The following is a 14507-nucleotide window of genomic DNA, read 5'->3' as shown; positions in this document are numbered from 1 at the left end:
TTAATTTTCACCATTTCTAAATTGCCCCAAGCATATTTTTCTGCATTGTGTTCTGTCAAAAAAAGTTTTCATATCGGTGCATATAGGAGAACATATACACTGATACAGATTTATCTGTGATAGAACAATATCGCCCGATATAATGGTGGGGCTCTAGTGACAATCGTTTCAATATGGAGATAATGGCGCACACTTCTCATGGGAGGGATTAATAGTGTTGCACTTGTTTGTAAACACAAAAAGTGACAGAAATAGTTGCGTAAAGAATGAAAAACTCTGCTTACTTTCTCTCCTCCACACCGCTGACCAAATACTGCATGAAGTATGTGCGAATGTTGGACTGGAGGTTTCGGAAAGTAACTTGTTGCATGCAGCTGCCCCAATTCTAGAAAGATGTGGGGGCAGGGGAGTTTCCAAAGCATTTCGACCATCTGACAAGCAGTTTTGATGAAGTGTACTGGTGCTGTAAGTTGAATTTTAAGTTTTTTAACATTCGCAGTTGCAATTTTCTAGTTTCTTAAAAGGTTTCAACAACGTTGATTGTGAGTCAGAACATTTTTTCCACTTATTCACACGGAACTACACTGAAAAACAGCATAGTTTAAAAAGATCCTATTCCATACAGTGTGATTGCAGAGGGGAGAAATTGTTACAAAGAATCATCAGCAACAGCCTCGCCCACTGTGTTCTTTAGAGTTGTTAATGCGCTCATGAATATCAACCCGGGGTTGATTAGATTGGGGGAGGCCCAATCACATGTTGAAAAATATGGGCTTTGAGAGGGATTATCTCCTCTGAACAACTGAAAAAATTTTAGTATTTTCCAAATGGTGTGAAGGTACAGTGGTATGTCATCCGTCATCACACTACACTGGGATGGAATCATTTGATGCAAGGTCAGCAGGTTGATGTCATTAATATTTTTGTTTTGTTTTGTACAAGGTGTTGCCTGACAAAGCAAAATACTAGAAATGGGCAACATGCAATAAATTGTGCAAATGGGGATAATGGTGCATACGTTCAGACAGTCTCCCCTTTAAGGTATTCAAATGTTGAACTCACTTGAACCCCAAAAAAATAACAAAAACAGTTGTGAGATGATTGAAAAAGTTGTATGATGAGAGAATTGCTTCTGTAAGTGTGTGTGATTGTAGGATTGTCTTCAAAGAAATTATGAAAACTGTCAGATGCGACAAATTGTGGGTGGGACTGTCACCCAAGAAAGGGGATTTAAGATTCCATTAAGACAATACAACAAGAACTTTGTCTGAAGCAGATTGAGGCCTTTAGTCAGATTCTGGCATGACATGCCCAAGCCAACCCCTGCTCACTCAAGCCTTGTCACTGACAGACCATGACAGATTAGGTGTGAACCATAACTACACCAATTTACTTCCCCCAAGGCTTTTTTTGCTATGCAGTTTGACTTGACCCTCAGTCTGACCTTACTACACATGATGAGTCATGATTAACAACAGTATGTGTAAATTTCCAAGGGGTAGAGCATTTAACCAAAAACCTAAAGAGATTGGAGTTTGGAGTGAGGATAAAGTCTGAGGTAGACAAGACTTAATGACAGAGAACTTGTCTGAACAGCCAAGTACTGAGCTGAAAGAAGTTCACACTGATTCATTTTACAGTGAACCTGCTAAAGTATGAGTCATAGATCTACATGCCCACAAGTATTGAGCGGTATGGCTTACACTACATTCATACACACAGACAGAAAGTAGTAGGCAGTCTCTGGTCACACACTAAGGGCAGCATTATGCCAGCTCTGTTTGGTTCAGCGTAAACAAGCAAAGCCGGCATAATGAGGGGTCTTCTCAGTATAGCAGGATCTTTGTTTAAAAGAGGCTAATAAATAGCAGCCAATCACTGTCCCAATTTTTGAGTCCATACGTGTGAACAGCCCGCTAGTGAAGTCCCCTGCTTCATCTGAACTCAACTCTATTACAAAGCTGCAGCTCTGCTGACCAACATCAAAACAATCCAGCTCCTCATTTCTGAGCAGCTGCTGTTATAGTTCATAAATGTACCAGGCTTTACCTTCTGGTGACAGACTACCTCAGACAGACTGCACATGAGTAGGACAGAACCACACACACACACACACACACACACACACAGTTTTCCATTGTAAGGGTTGCACAAAAAACACCTGTCATTGAGGTAAATGTGCTAATGACTTTTCAAGTAAGTTTTAAGTTCACAACTCCGGAATACACATCTTGAGTTAATGAGGAGGGAAAAATAAGACCTATTGTGATATAAACAAGAATAGGAATTAACCTACGTAAAAACAATGACCAATAAAGCTCTGATTACTACTAAAATAATCTTCCCAGCACACTGGCCTCAAACAATACAGTTGACAGTTGATATGACAGATTCAGAGATAAACATAATAATAATCTTAATTAACATAGAGGAATATTGGCTAATACATATTAGTATTATCAACACATCAGAGTCATAGAATAATACCCTCCCATGTTATCACTGGTCAGAGTAGTGTACAGTGACATCTCACAGAGTGCAACTCCTTTAACCAGAACAAAGATGGCAACCAGATGGCTCAACTTATCTCTAAATGTGGATGTGGATTTGTTGAACAACCTGCTGGGGGTTTATAAAAAATATGATCATATATGCCTGGTTTAATACAATTAAATATGGGATGGTTATTTCTATTTATCTCATCTAAAAACAGTTATAAGTTAACACTTATTAATGACAATTCCAGTTTATGTCAACTTAGGTCTTATGTGATATGCAGTTGAACCACATTGGTATGGTGTGAGAGTTTTCCCATTTTGCCACAAAGCAAGGTTGCCTGGAGCTCTTTTCAAACTCACCGTGGCTATTTCTGTTTGTACTATTCCTACCTGCAATATTTAAATCTGATCCACTGACCACACAAGACATAATATGCCCATATCTCACTGATTAGACCTCTTTTTATTGCACAATAGCTCTGCTAACTCTGTGACAAACACATTGCATTTTTTATAACCAGTGGAAAACTTTTAATTTGAAGCAATAACAATGGGTAAGGTTGGGTTTGCACCAGCATTATGTTAACACGGCTGCAATCCGGATGAAATTGATCAATAAACAGTAAAATAAGGCGGATATGTGAAAGTATAAAGAGGAACAAAAGAGAGAAACTAAACTCCAAACCACTGAGATTCAGGTAGAAACAAAAGACAGACTCAGAGCTGAACGCAGAGAGACTTTTAAAAACAGAGATTTCTTTCTGGTCACTGGCACAGCCCAACATGAATTTAGCAGCTGAGGACACAACTGAATGCAGGAGACTGTCATGGGTTGGATGTGGTCAGTCCTGCTACCAAGCAGGACAACAGTGCAGCTGTCCCCTGCTGTGAAGCTGCAGTGGAAAGGTATGTCATCATGGCAGAGCTTGGCACAGTGAGGCTAAAGTAGACCAAACTGGGCCCATGGAAAAACCCCAACAAGGCATCAAACATGAGCAGTCAGATGATCAGGCAGGTTGGAAACAAACCAAAACTTTATCCAGATTATCTAAACCACTTTATATAGAGGTCAAACTGTCCAAACAAGTGCAGCTGAAATGTTGCTATTAATCTTTCATTGCACAGGACAACTGTGTGCTTGCAACTACAGTAAGTACAGCAGGTCAGAGTAGAAGCAGGAAGTGGGTCTGTACACCGTGTTGGATGTTTAGAACTATTTGGGTTATAATTTATCGTACATCATTTCCTCTTCCTAATAAATTTGGTTAATCTGGGGATTTGTTACCAACCTGTCTGCCCTTGTTTTGTGACTCATCAGATTTTGTTGTAGTGAGTATTCCCTTACCTTAAACACTATTTTGATGAGAATATTGTTATCATGTTACCCTTTGATGTATTCATCAATGCAAAATCTCACATAAAAATGAGGATGATAAGAGAGACATGAATTGCTGAAGAAATGGGTTCAACTGAAATGTATACCATGTATCAAATGTTCTAGCACTGTAACAATTAGCTGATTAATCATTTAGTTGATCGATAGAAATTTAACCTACAAATATTAATGATAAGCGCATAATCAAGTTGGCTTTGAAGAAAAAATGCCAAACAGTTGATGGTTGGTTGAGCATATGATTAATCAAGAGAAAAATCTGCAAATTAATTGATACTGAAAATAATTTTAGTTGCAGCCTTACTGTATTTATTATTATTTATTATATACTAAAATGGAGAATTAATGCATATGTGAAAAAAATAACCTAATGAAAAGTCTTTAAGGGTGTCAAAAGAACAGCAGTTAATATTGATAGATAGTATGTAAATAAATAAATGAATAAAAGATCAATATTTATGCATTACATATTATACAGTATGGACATATGGAACATGTTACAAAGAGTGGTATACTAATAACCAGAGAAGCAGGTAAATTAAAATGTTCTTGGTATTCATAGATACTACAGCATTCAGTTTGTACATGCCTCTTTAAAACCTAAACATCTTGAAAAACAAAGCAGAACTTATCGCACTTTCTGATTCTTGCAAGCCACAGTGCACTTCGGTTTCAAGCACCAGCCCTGACTTTAAGGATCTGTTGGATTCAACAGTAAGAAGCTAGCTGAGACCTGATAACCCCCACCCCCAACCCTCATTCTGACCACCAAAGTGGACCAGTCCTGTCAGCCATCATTGTTAGCCCAGGAGACTGAGCGTACCCCATTGATATCCATGGACAATGAGAGAAACACAAAAATTCCTACCTTCTCTCATTCACAACAGCCAGTTGTGGGACTTCCTGGTAGGCAGTGAAGGGTTCTCTAAAAAAGACTGAGATGGAAGAACTCACTTTGCTTTCTACACCCCTCTTTTTGCAAAGTCTGTTTGCAGTGACAATCCTGTACTCTCTCTTTCCCTCTCTGACCGCCTCTCTCCCTCACCCTCTCTCTGGTTCTCCCAGATATCAGGAGGAGTGGAGAAAGGCTGAGAGACGGGGGGGCTAAAAGCAGCTACAGGATCCATTCACATGCAAATGGCCCAAGGAGCTTCCACTAATCCCTGAGAGGTGAAGGACTACGCCCCCACAAGCAGTGGCTGAACTGCCAGTTAGCATGGGATGGATGTGTAGGGCTGCTGCCACTACAAGAGGCTTTGACCTATAAAACCAATTAGTTGAATTCACCTGGGATTCTTTAAAGAGACTCACAGCCCCCATTTTCACCCTCCCTACCTCCTCTGCTTTTATAACTTTCTTCCCTCTCATATCTCTACCTTTTCAAATTTCTATTTTTGACTGCCCAACATTTCTGGTTTTGGTTTTAGCAGTAAAATCTCTGTGAATGTTGTCCTCCTCTATCAAGCTTTGAGTTGATGAAAATGCTGATGAGAAAGTAATCTGGGTCAACTTCAGTTATTATTGTGGACCCCCAGCAGTGATTGATTTGAGGACTTTTCCCCCAAGGTTTCACTTTTCAGGCCACATACAGGTTGTTTTAACGTCTGATTGGTGGAGGTTTTTGGAGCTGTATGCATTCTAAGAAGAAGACCTGCAGACACTACTTAAAACTGCAACCTCTTCTGCATGTTTTTCCAGAAGGAATCATTTTCAGTGTTTATTCTTATTAACATATTACAATGTCTAACAATAATAGTCTCCTAAAATATATTAAAATTGAACCATCAACCAAATTTAAAGCAAAAAAGACAGTACCTCTTTACACTTGGAATTGTTCTATATGAAAGTCAGAGCTGTCAGCTTGCTGCCTTATGATACATGTTACTGGGTGAAAGTAGTTTTATGAAAGCCAACTTAGTTAATCGATTTAGTTCCTGCTCAACGTAGATGCTGCCCTCAAGCCCAAATTAAATCTCAAATCAAGCAGTGATATTCTTGTAAGTTTGATATTGTCATTATTTCTGCAGTATTACTAATGCAGCATTAGTAAATGAAAACTGTCTATCAAAGAAGATGCAAATAACACATCTGCAGTGGCTAAATGCCCCCTCAAAGAAAAACAGAACATAAGGAAATGTGGTATTTCAGCCAGAAGACATTGATATAATATTATAGGTGTAACCAAATGCTGTCTCTATCACAGGACTCCAATCAGTTTTTTGTGTTTGGTTAGGACTTGTCAATCATAATGTAACTTAGTTCTATCAGCTGTTACAATAAAAAACAAATATAGATGAGATTTACATTTACAGTATTGGTTGAAATTACAGGCACCCCTGAATTTAAAGAACAGAATTTAGAATATCCTCAGAAAAAAATGAAAATTAACCAATTTTGTGTAATCAAAATATTTTAATAAAATGTTCAAGGTTACCTCACAAAAGAAAATAAAAAAACAAAACTTGTATAATAGTGAAATAATATATTCACAAAATCTTCACCATGGTGAAAAAGAAACCAGAAACAATCAGCAGTAAAACCATCATTCATTGGTTAAGTCAGGTCATGTGAACACTGAAAATGAAGCACACGTGAGTCTTATTTGCTTTTTATTTTATTTGAGGAATTAATTTAAATTCATCAGAAGGGTGCCAATAATTATGTCAAGTTTACGTTTTATGTCTGTATTATTTATTTAATTATATGAAAGCATTTTTTTGATGTTGTTCAGTAACTTTGGACATTTTATTAAATATTCAGATTATATAATATTGGTAAATTTGAATGAAATTTATGAAAAATACTTTAATTTCCCCCCTGAAATCAGAGGTACCAATACTTACAACCAGGACAAGTACTAATACAATAAAAGTAGTAGTAGCAGTAGTAGCAGTGACTGACACATGTAGTTTGCAATTGCTTGAGCAGGTACCAGAGCTTCATAAGTCTCTCTCAGCCTTCTACAAGAAGTCAGGAAGTGCTCATTAATCTATGGTAATTTCTAAGAGCATTTTACAGTACAACATTTTTGGGAAACACATCAAGCTTACAAATGTTGTTAAATCGGAATCGATGATTATTTTAGCATGAAGATTATTTAGGGAAACATGCCTTCATCATTATCAAATAACATTTTACCATAGTTTTGTCAGTGGGCTCTGGTGGTGTGAACACTGGTCGAGTCTCTGTCTCTATGCAGAGGTTACACACCACCACTGGCATGTGGTCTTGGTGTGAAGTTGAGGTTACTTTTTTCTTACTGCGAAGCAACTATCTCTCCTTACTCACGGAAACGGTTTCCTCTGGGTACTCCTGCGTCTTACCACAGTCCAAAGACATACAGGTTAGGTTAATTGGTGACTCGAAATTGCCCATAGGTGTAATTGTAAGCGTCACCGGTTGTTTGTCTCTGTGTGTCAGTCCTGTGATAGAGTGGAGACCTGTCCAGGGTATATGTGATGTGGTTTGACATGGAGTACATTTATTTTCTTATAGATTCATAAAGATAAAAGATTATCTTCTGCTGATGGATGTTCCCCCAAATCAAATTAATGATGTCTATTTTTTGACACTTGAAAAGTGTCCAACTACTGTCTCACAAGTCAGAAAATAGATAGAAATGTATCTTCACACACAGGAAAAGATCAACGTTTCATAGAAGAAAAACAGGGAAGTGTAACTATTATGAAAATGATTTCCTTGATTTTCACTTCAGCTCTTGCAGAAGCATCAGAGAATCCCGTCCACACTCATAGAACTGTCAAGTACACAGCTTGGTGTTGTGAATAGGTGTTGTGAAATGTGCTTTAAAAAAAAAATACAATAACAATGTTCCAATCATTGAACCAACACTACAATTACCATTAATACAAATCTTCAAAAAGCATTAAAAAGTTGGGAAAAGTCCTTTCTATCACAATTTCATGACTCTTATTCCCAATAACCATTACATTTCTGTTTTTACTATTTTTAAAATGTTATCAATATACTGTTCCCTGTTCTAAGATGCCAACACACTCACAGCTGACAAGCATGCACACTAGTTTTCACATGTTCAGATCTGAAGTGCCAACCCTGAAACACTTTCACCACAGAACAACATGTGCCTGACTAACAGCATAAAGCAGCACATGAAAAGAAGTCAAGCTCATGTAACACAGAGGACTGAGGTCCAGTTGTAAGCTGTTTAAGGGGCTGAAAACAGGAAGGGCAGAGCTGTTCTTTACCTGGTGTGGAGACACAGCAGTCAGCAGTGACAGACATATATAACTGGGCAGGATGTTGTTTTACTGCTTGTGTGTGGAGGGGCGTGGCATTGTGTGTGCGTGTGTGTGTGTGTGTGTGTGTGTGTGTGTGTGTGTGTGTGTTTGAGGATGATGCATTTCCTGGCCTGTGAGGGAAACTGTTTCCTGGTTAGATCTTCTGCCAGCTATATAACTATGTCTCAACACCACAAGCTTTTAATCTGCATAGTTTGTATCATGCAGAAATTGTGTATAGCAAACAGTGGGAAAAAATTTAATTCAATAGAATGAAAAGTAATAAATACCAGCACAGTCTGTACATGTTTCCCCCCCTATTCTTCCTGATTTTAAAGCTGTATTAATTGATTTTTGGGCATTTGGAGGCAAAAGAACAAGCTGAAAACACAACAGATGAGATATTGCCAGCCATTATTTTGAACATGTTAGCAAACAGTTGTCTATTTACATATCCAACACAGAACAACATTAACATTCATTTGGAGTGGTTTTTATGTGTTTGTGATGAATCGAAGTCCAGTATTCACTCTCATTGAGCCCTTATTTTGGTCTATACCAACTCCTGAGGGAAATATGTGGCTCTTTAGCTGCTAAATCCTCCACTATGTTCACCAGCTAGTATCTAACTGTGTCCATGTGCAGTTTGCTGCTGAGCAGGTAGCGGACAGTGGCTTTTTACTGCTTTTTCTCTGAAAACAGCTGCCTGCTGCTGCTAGAAACAAGATTGATAAAAGTGGAGTCTGCACTCTGTCAAAAACAAAACTATGAGCTAAAAGGTGTGACGTGGTTTTTGTTCTGCCCCCTGCATGGCTTCATACCCCACTGGGAGTGTTTCAGAAGCGGAGCATCTTATCTAACAGATTTTGTTGACCTGCTGATTTGGTAATTTTTCCTTGATTTTTGTGCTTCTACCATGGTTAAGTATTCTGCGTAGTTGACTCTTTTTTTTGTCTGTTTCAATTGTGTTTATTATTGTTATTTCCTACTTTGTTGTGCAGTAGCCTACAGACATATTTAATACAGTTAAGTCCAGTTATGAACTACATGTTTTGGTTGCTAAAAATACATTCATTGTAATAATCATTTTATATTTATATTTATATATTCAAGATGGATAACTACAAGTTACTACTGGCTCTGTGCAAGTACTTGACTGTACAAGTTGCATTCATTAAGTCGGAGAAAATCGCGTTTTTATATGGTAGCTAATTACTAGGTTATACTCACCTTCCGCTGTGCCTTGAAAATGTAATTAAATTCTAAGCCTTTCCTTTCTGGTGTTGTCTTTCTAAAAAGGATCTGTGGTGTCATACACCACCTTCAACTTCTAAGATGAACCTCCTGTCGTCCATGGTGAAAATCCCCTGACTGGTTGACCAGACTAGACACGTATTTGTTTTGCATTTGTTGGAAGCACATAATTGTCTAGAGTGGCCATGATTAGCTCCGTCACTTGATGTCACTTGAGGCAACATCACTTGGGTCTGAAGACGACAAGTTTGAATTTGAAAAAAATGTGGCTGCGTGGCAGTCTGAGTCAGACAAATCAAGGGAGTTTCTTCCAAAGTTAAATTTGGACAGTATGGACCTGGAGGAATGGTTACAGTAATGAAAAACTGATTCACTGTGCATAAGGGTATGTGAGCATTGTTTTAAGACAGACTTCTGTTTCATCAGATCCGATTCAGATCTTCTTCCTTTATATACAGATTGAAATGGAAAAAAAAAAAAATCACATTGCAATTTCTGACGTGTGATGGACTTTCTGTTTTGAAATGGATAGCAGGACAATTATCTCTTTCCCCTGTCTTGTTGCATTTCTTTTCTCAGTGTGTTTCCTCTGCTGCAGTGATGAATTTGAACAGTCCTGTGTTCATTTTTCTTCCTATAAATGACAAAGAGCTGACAGCATGACTTTGCGGAACACTGAGAGGTGACAGCATTCCTACATCCCCCACATTATATAATTCCCAGATACTTCAAATTCCCATCCCACTCCTTCATCCCACACTACAAAAGTACGGCTGTGAATTTCCCCTGCATGATCATGTGACGTATCCAATAACTACTGAATATTCTGTAGATATTTGAAATGTCTATTGGATTTGTATTGGATACACATGAGAAAGACCTCGTACCATTAAATTGAATTCAAGTTTGACACAGCTTAATAATAACCTGCTGTACTTCCTGCAAAACCTTATCTTATATTAAACTAACCTTTTCAAATAATGTTCACAATTACTGCACTGATTGAGTCTAGTATAAAAATAAATTTACATTCAAACGTTTGCTTTGCTGCCCCCAGTCAGTCATCATGTATGATCATGAACTGTTAATTTTCATGTACTCAGTATCCTTGAAGGTAAAATGATGGTGTCATAACAGGAGTTGATATTAATTAACTAGTGTTAACTGATACCATACAATGAATCAAACCTTAGTCAATCACATTTTTTGGCTGTAGACATTTTTGTCTACAACCGAGTCCTAAAACCCTTATTTTACTTATTTTATAAAAAATTAACTTGTTTAAAAATGTCTAGAAATCAAACAATAATGAAAGAATAAGCAGATTGTGGCAGTAGTGAAAGTAGAATTATGATGCTGATTTTAGAAATTTCTTAAAGTTGATCTGCTTTGACAACAGGCTGAAATATCCAGACTAAACTGGCTGTTTCTTTTTCACTGTCAGAAGAAAATAAGGACTGAATTACAGAATAAAATTTCTCAAAGGAGAAGGAGAGGAGAAGGAGATTTCTTCATTGAGAAGCTGGTCATATGTTTTGTATGAAAATTAACCAAATAACCAGTACTTATAGCAGTCAAAGTAAAAGTATACTATTTCCCTGTAAAATGTAACGGAGTAAATGGATGAAGTAGCGTAAAATGGAAATGCTTGAGTAAATGTACTGTGTTACATTCTCAGACTAGAGAGAGTATTCCTCTTGGCCTAGCATCAGCAGTGAAATCTACCATGCCATCCCAAAAGTCCTCAGTATGTTTCAAACATAGTGCTTTTAGATTGTCTAATGATGACTGAAAGCCGTTCTCCAACTGCTGAACTGGAGGGAAACAGACAATTCGACAATCTCACCCCCTGAACACAGCACTGAGGCAGGTGTGTGGAGATGTGCAAGCAGATACTGGAAGAGTGTGCAGTTTTCCACTTTTATCAAATATAATTTTATGTTTCTTGGAAAACAAGCAGTCGTGCTATATCACACAGAAAAGGACACATATTTAATTAGTGAAGTGATTTCTTTACTCAACACATAGTAACTACATTGTACATTGTCAAATTGTATGTTTCGCTTTGTAATTATTAACACAACACATTGTAATGTTGGCCGAAAAGAAAATGGCTTAATCTGTCACAATCAGGTGATTGACCGCAGTGACTGCTGTCAGATGTCAGGCTAAAGTTATAACCACGTTTTACCCACTATCTGCCTGGTCTATATTGAGCTCATGTTAGTTTAAAGTACGATTTTAACTAGCATTTAAACCAGTATTTCAAATATCAAATATCAGTATTTCTTTGTTGTTTGTGTCAATGACTGCAATCAGAAAGTTTTAAGAGCTGAAAATATTCAAAACTAATCAAGAAGGACTTCGTCTATTGTAAATTTTTTTTGAATTTTTTTTTTTTTATTTATTGAATAGCATAAAGTCTGTTGTATATGTGGGGAGGTAACAGTTAGGAGACTGGAACCACGGACTACAACAGTCATTCTTATATTATTGTGGCTGGAAAGCCTGTGGGACATGATGAAGCACCCATCTTTAAGAGCTACTGCTCTTTATGATGATGGTGAATTCCACAAGGCTTCAGTGCTTCCCCCAAGTGGTGAAAAAGTACACCTGCAAAATCTGTATCTGTCCAACACACATACACACACACACACAAAGAGAGAAACGTCAGCGATAGTAGCTGAGATATACTGTGCTGAATGTGTGGCATTTATCTAAGCTATCTGTAAACTCTCTGTGAAGCAAAATTAAACTATCTCACACATAAACAATGAGAACAACAACATATAGAATAAGGATCTTTTCTTACAGGAATGTTTTTCTCAGCCCACTCACTCCTTACTCTAAACGTTCTTGTTGTTTTGCTCTAAATAAGATCTGTGTGTCTACTTTGGAGCAACACAGCATATTAATGATGGTACATGTGGAAAAGACATTCATAAGCTGTAAGACATATACTGTATGTTGTGCTGAAACACAAACATGTTATCTAAAAGACACTGACAAACACAATTAAAACAACATGACTGCTAGGTGATCATATTCAGCTCTGGGTATCAGTCACCCTGTCCATACAACTCATTGGCCCAGTGAAAGCTACTGGTCCCCAGCAGATGATTCCTAATGATGTAGGTGACCTTCTGTCCTTATCCTCCATCACCACAGTCAGGCCAAATTTAGCATAATGACCAGCACTTTTTTTCATGATGAGGAATCTTGAAAATTAGTGATGCGATTTCCATGTAATTTGCTGTGGATGTTCACAGTCACTAGCATTCATGTCAGAGTTGTTCCCAGCAACTTCCACAGTTTTTTACTGTTTAGTTGCCTATAAAGCATACACTCACCAAGCACTTTATTAGGAACATGATACTAATACTTGATATGAACTACCCTTTGCTCTCAAAACAGCCTAAATTCTTTGTGGCATGGATTCCACGAGAAAACATTACATCATTTCTGCAGATTTGTCTGCTGCACATTCATGCTGCCAATCTCCTGTTCTACCACATCCCAAAGGTGTTGAATTGGATTCAGATCTGGTGACTGAGGCCACTGAAGAAACTGAACTCATTGTCTTGTTCATGAAACCAGTTTGAGATGACTTTTGCTTTGTGACATGGAGCATTATTATGCTGACAGTAGCCATAATTAAGTAACAGTAAAAATGGTAAATTTTGGCCATAAAAGAATGCACATGGTCAGCAACAAACTCAAATAGGCGGTGGCATGCAAACCAAGATCATTTGGTATTAAGGGGCCCAAAATGTGCCAAGAAAACACTCCCCATTCCATTACACCACCACCAGCCTGGACTGTTGACACAAGGCAGGTTGGGTCCATGGATTTATGCTGTGGATGCCAAAATCTGACTCTACCATCTGCGGGCCTCAGCAGAAATCAAGATTCAGCAGATCAGGCTATATTTTTCCAGTCCTGTGTCCTCTGCAGCCTCAGATTTCTGTTCTTGGCTGGCTGCAACCAGACGCGGTTGTAATGCTGTTGTAACCCATCCACCTCAATATTCAACGTGTTGTGCATTCTGAGATGCTTTTCTGCTCACCACAGTTGTAAAGAGTGGTTATCTGAGTTGCCATACACTTTCTATCAGTTCCAACTAGCCTGGCCATTCTCCTCTGACCTCTCTCATCAACAAGGCATTTCCATCCACAGAACTTCTGCTCACTGGATGTTTTTTATTGTTGTTTGACACCATTCTGAGTAAACTCTAGAGACTGTTGTGTGTTAAAATCCCAGGAGATCAGCAGTTTCAGAAATACTCAAACCAGCCCATCCGGCACCAACAATCTTGGCAGGGTCACTGAGATCACATTTTTCCCCATTCTGATGATTGATGAGAACTGAGGTTCCTGACCTGTATCTGCATGATTTTATGTACTTCACTGCTGCTACATGATTGGCTGATTGGATAACTGCAAGAATAAGCAGGTGTACACGTGTTCCTAATAAAGTGATTGGTAAGTGTATGCATTAGTGTCTTTCTCTGGTTATAACAGACCTAATGCTTCAAATTATGATAATTCAGGCTGTAATTATTAAAGTGTTTTACACATTGCTGTTTTACACTGAAACAAAAACAAACAAAAAAAAGCCGGGTCATGCGGGAAAAAAGTTCAACCTTGCTCAACTTTTGCCACAACATGACATCATTAGGCAAGGTGCTATGTTGGCTTGTCAAATGCATACAAATGTAAGTCTGTTGAGTATCACAAGCCTCTGTGCTGTGTTTTGGAATTTGATTCAAAGTCACAGATCTGTTGCTAAAAACTGGACCTCTTTAATTGTATTTCATGGGTCACCGATAGCTTAAACAACATAGCTCCACCAATGCAGCTGTTTTCTGTCTAAACATCTGGTTATATACCAGCATGTTTACTTCATATTGTGGAGTAACAACATTTTAGCCACTAGCAACTGGATGAAGGGTTTTACACTTTAAATCTTGGTTTTCTTACATACATGAGTGTCTCACTGTGTGGTGGTCTCTATACAAGAACAGAAACTGTTGAAAGCACAGCAAAAATGTGATAGAATGCATATAATTTTCACAGAAAGAACAGATCAAGGACAGCATGTTAC

The 14507-nt window shown here is 38.0% G+C and overlaps 1 protein-coding gene across 4 annotated transcripts in view; it reads right to left on the bottom strand.

The window, feature by feature from the left end:
- The window catches only part of sept12 (septin 12), a 77210-nt gene that overhangs the window by 30723 nt on the left and 31980 nt on the right, over positions 1-14507 (bottom strand). Inside the window, exon 1 of one of the 4 annotated variants that reach the window (XM_040119019.1) lies at positions 8118-8159. The exons of the other annotated variants lie outside the window; for them this stretch is intronic. Coding sequence (XP_039974953.1) covers positions 8118-8154 — 37 coding nt within the window. The 5' untranslated portion in view covers positions 8155-8159. Of the gene's footprint in view, positions 1-8117; positions 8160-14507 lie in introns of those variants that run through there. 4 annotated transcript variants of the gene reach the window in all.

This window comes from Xiphias gladius, chromosome 3 (genome assembly GCF_016859285.1).
Source record: "Xiphias gladius isolate SHS-SW01 ecotype Sanya breed wild chromosome 3, ASM1685928v1, whole genome shotgun sequence".
NCBI lineage: Eukaryota > Metazoa > Chordata > Actinopteri > Istiophoriformes > Xiphiidae > Xiphias > Xiphias gladius.
Note: the sequence above shows the minus strand (reverse complement) of the source record. Positions and strands in the feature narration are given on the sequence as shown.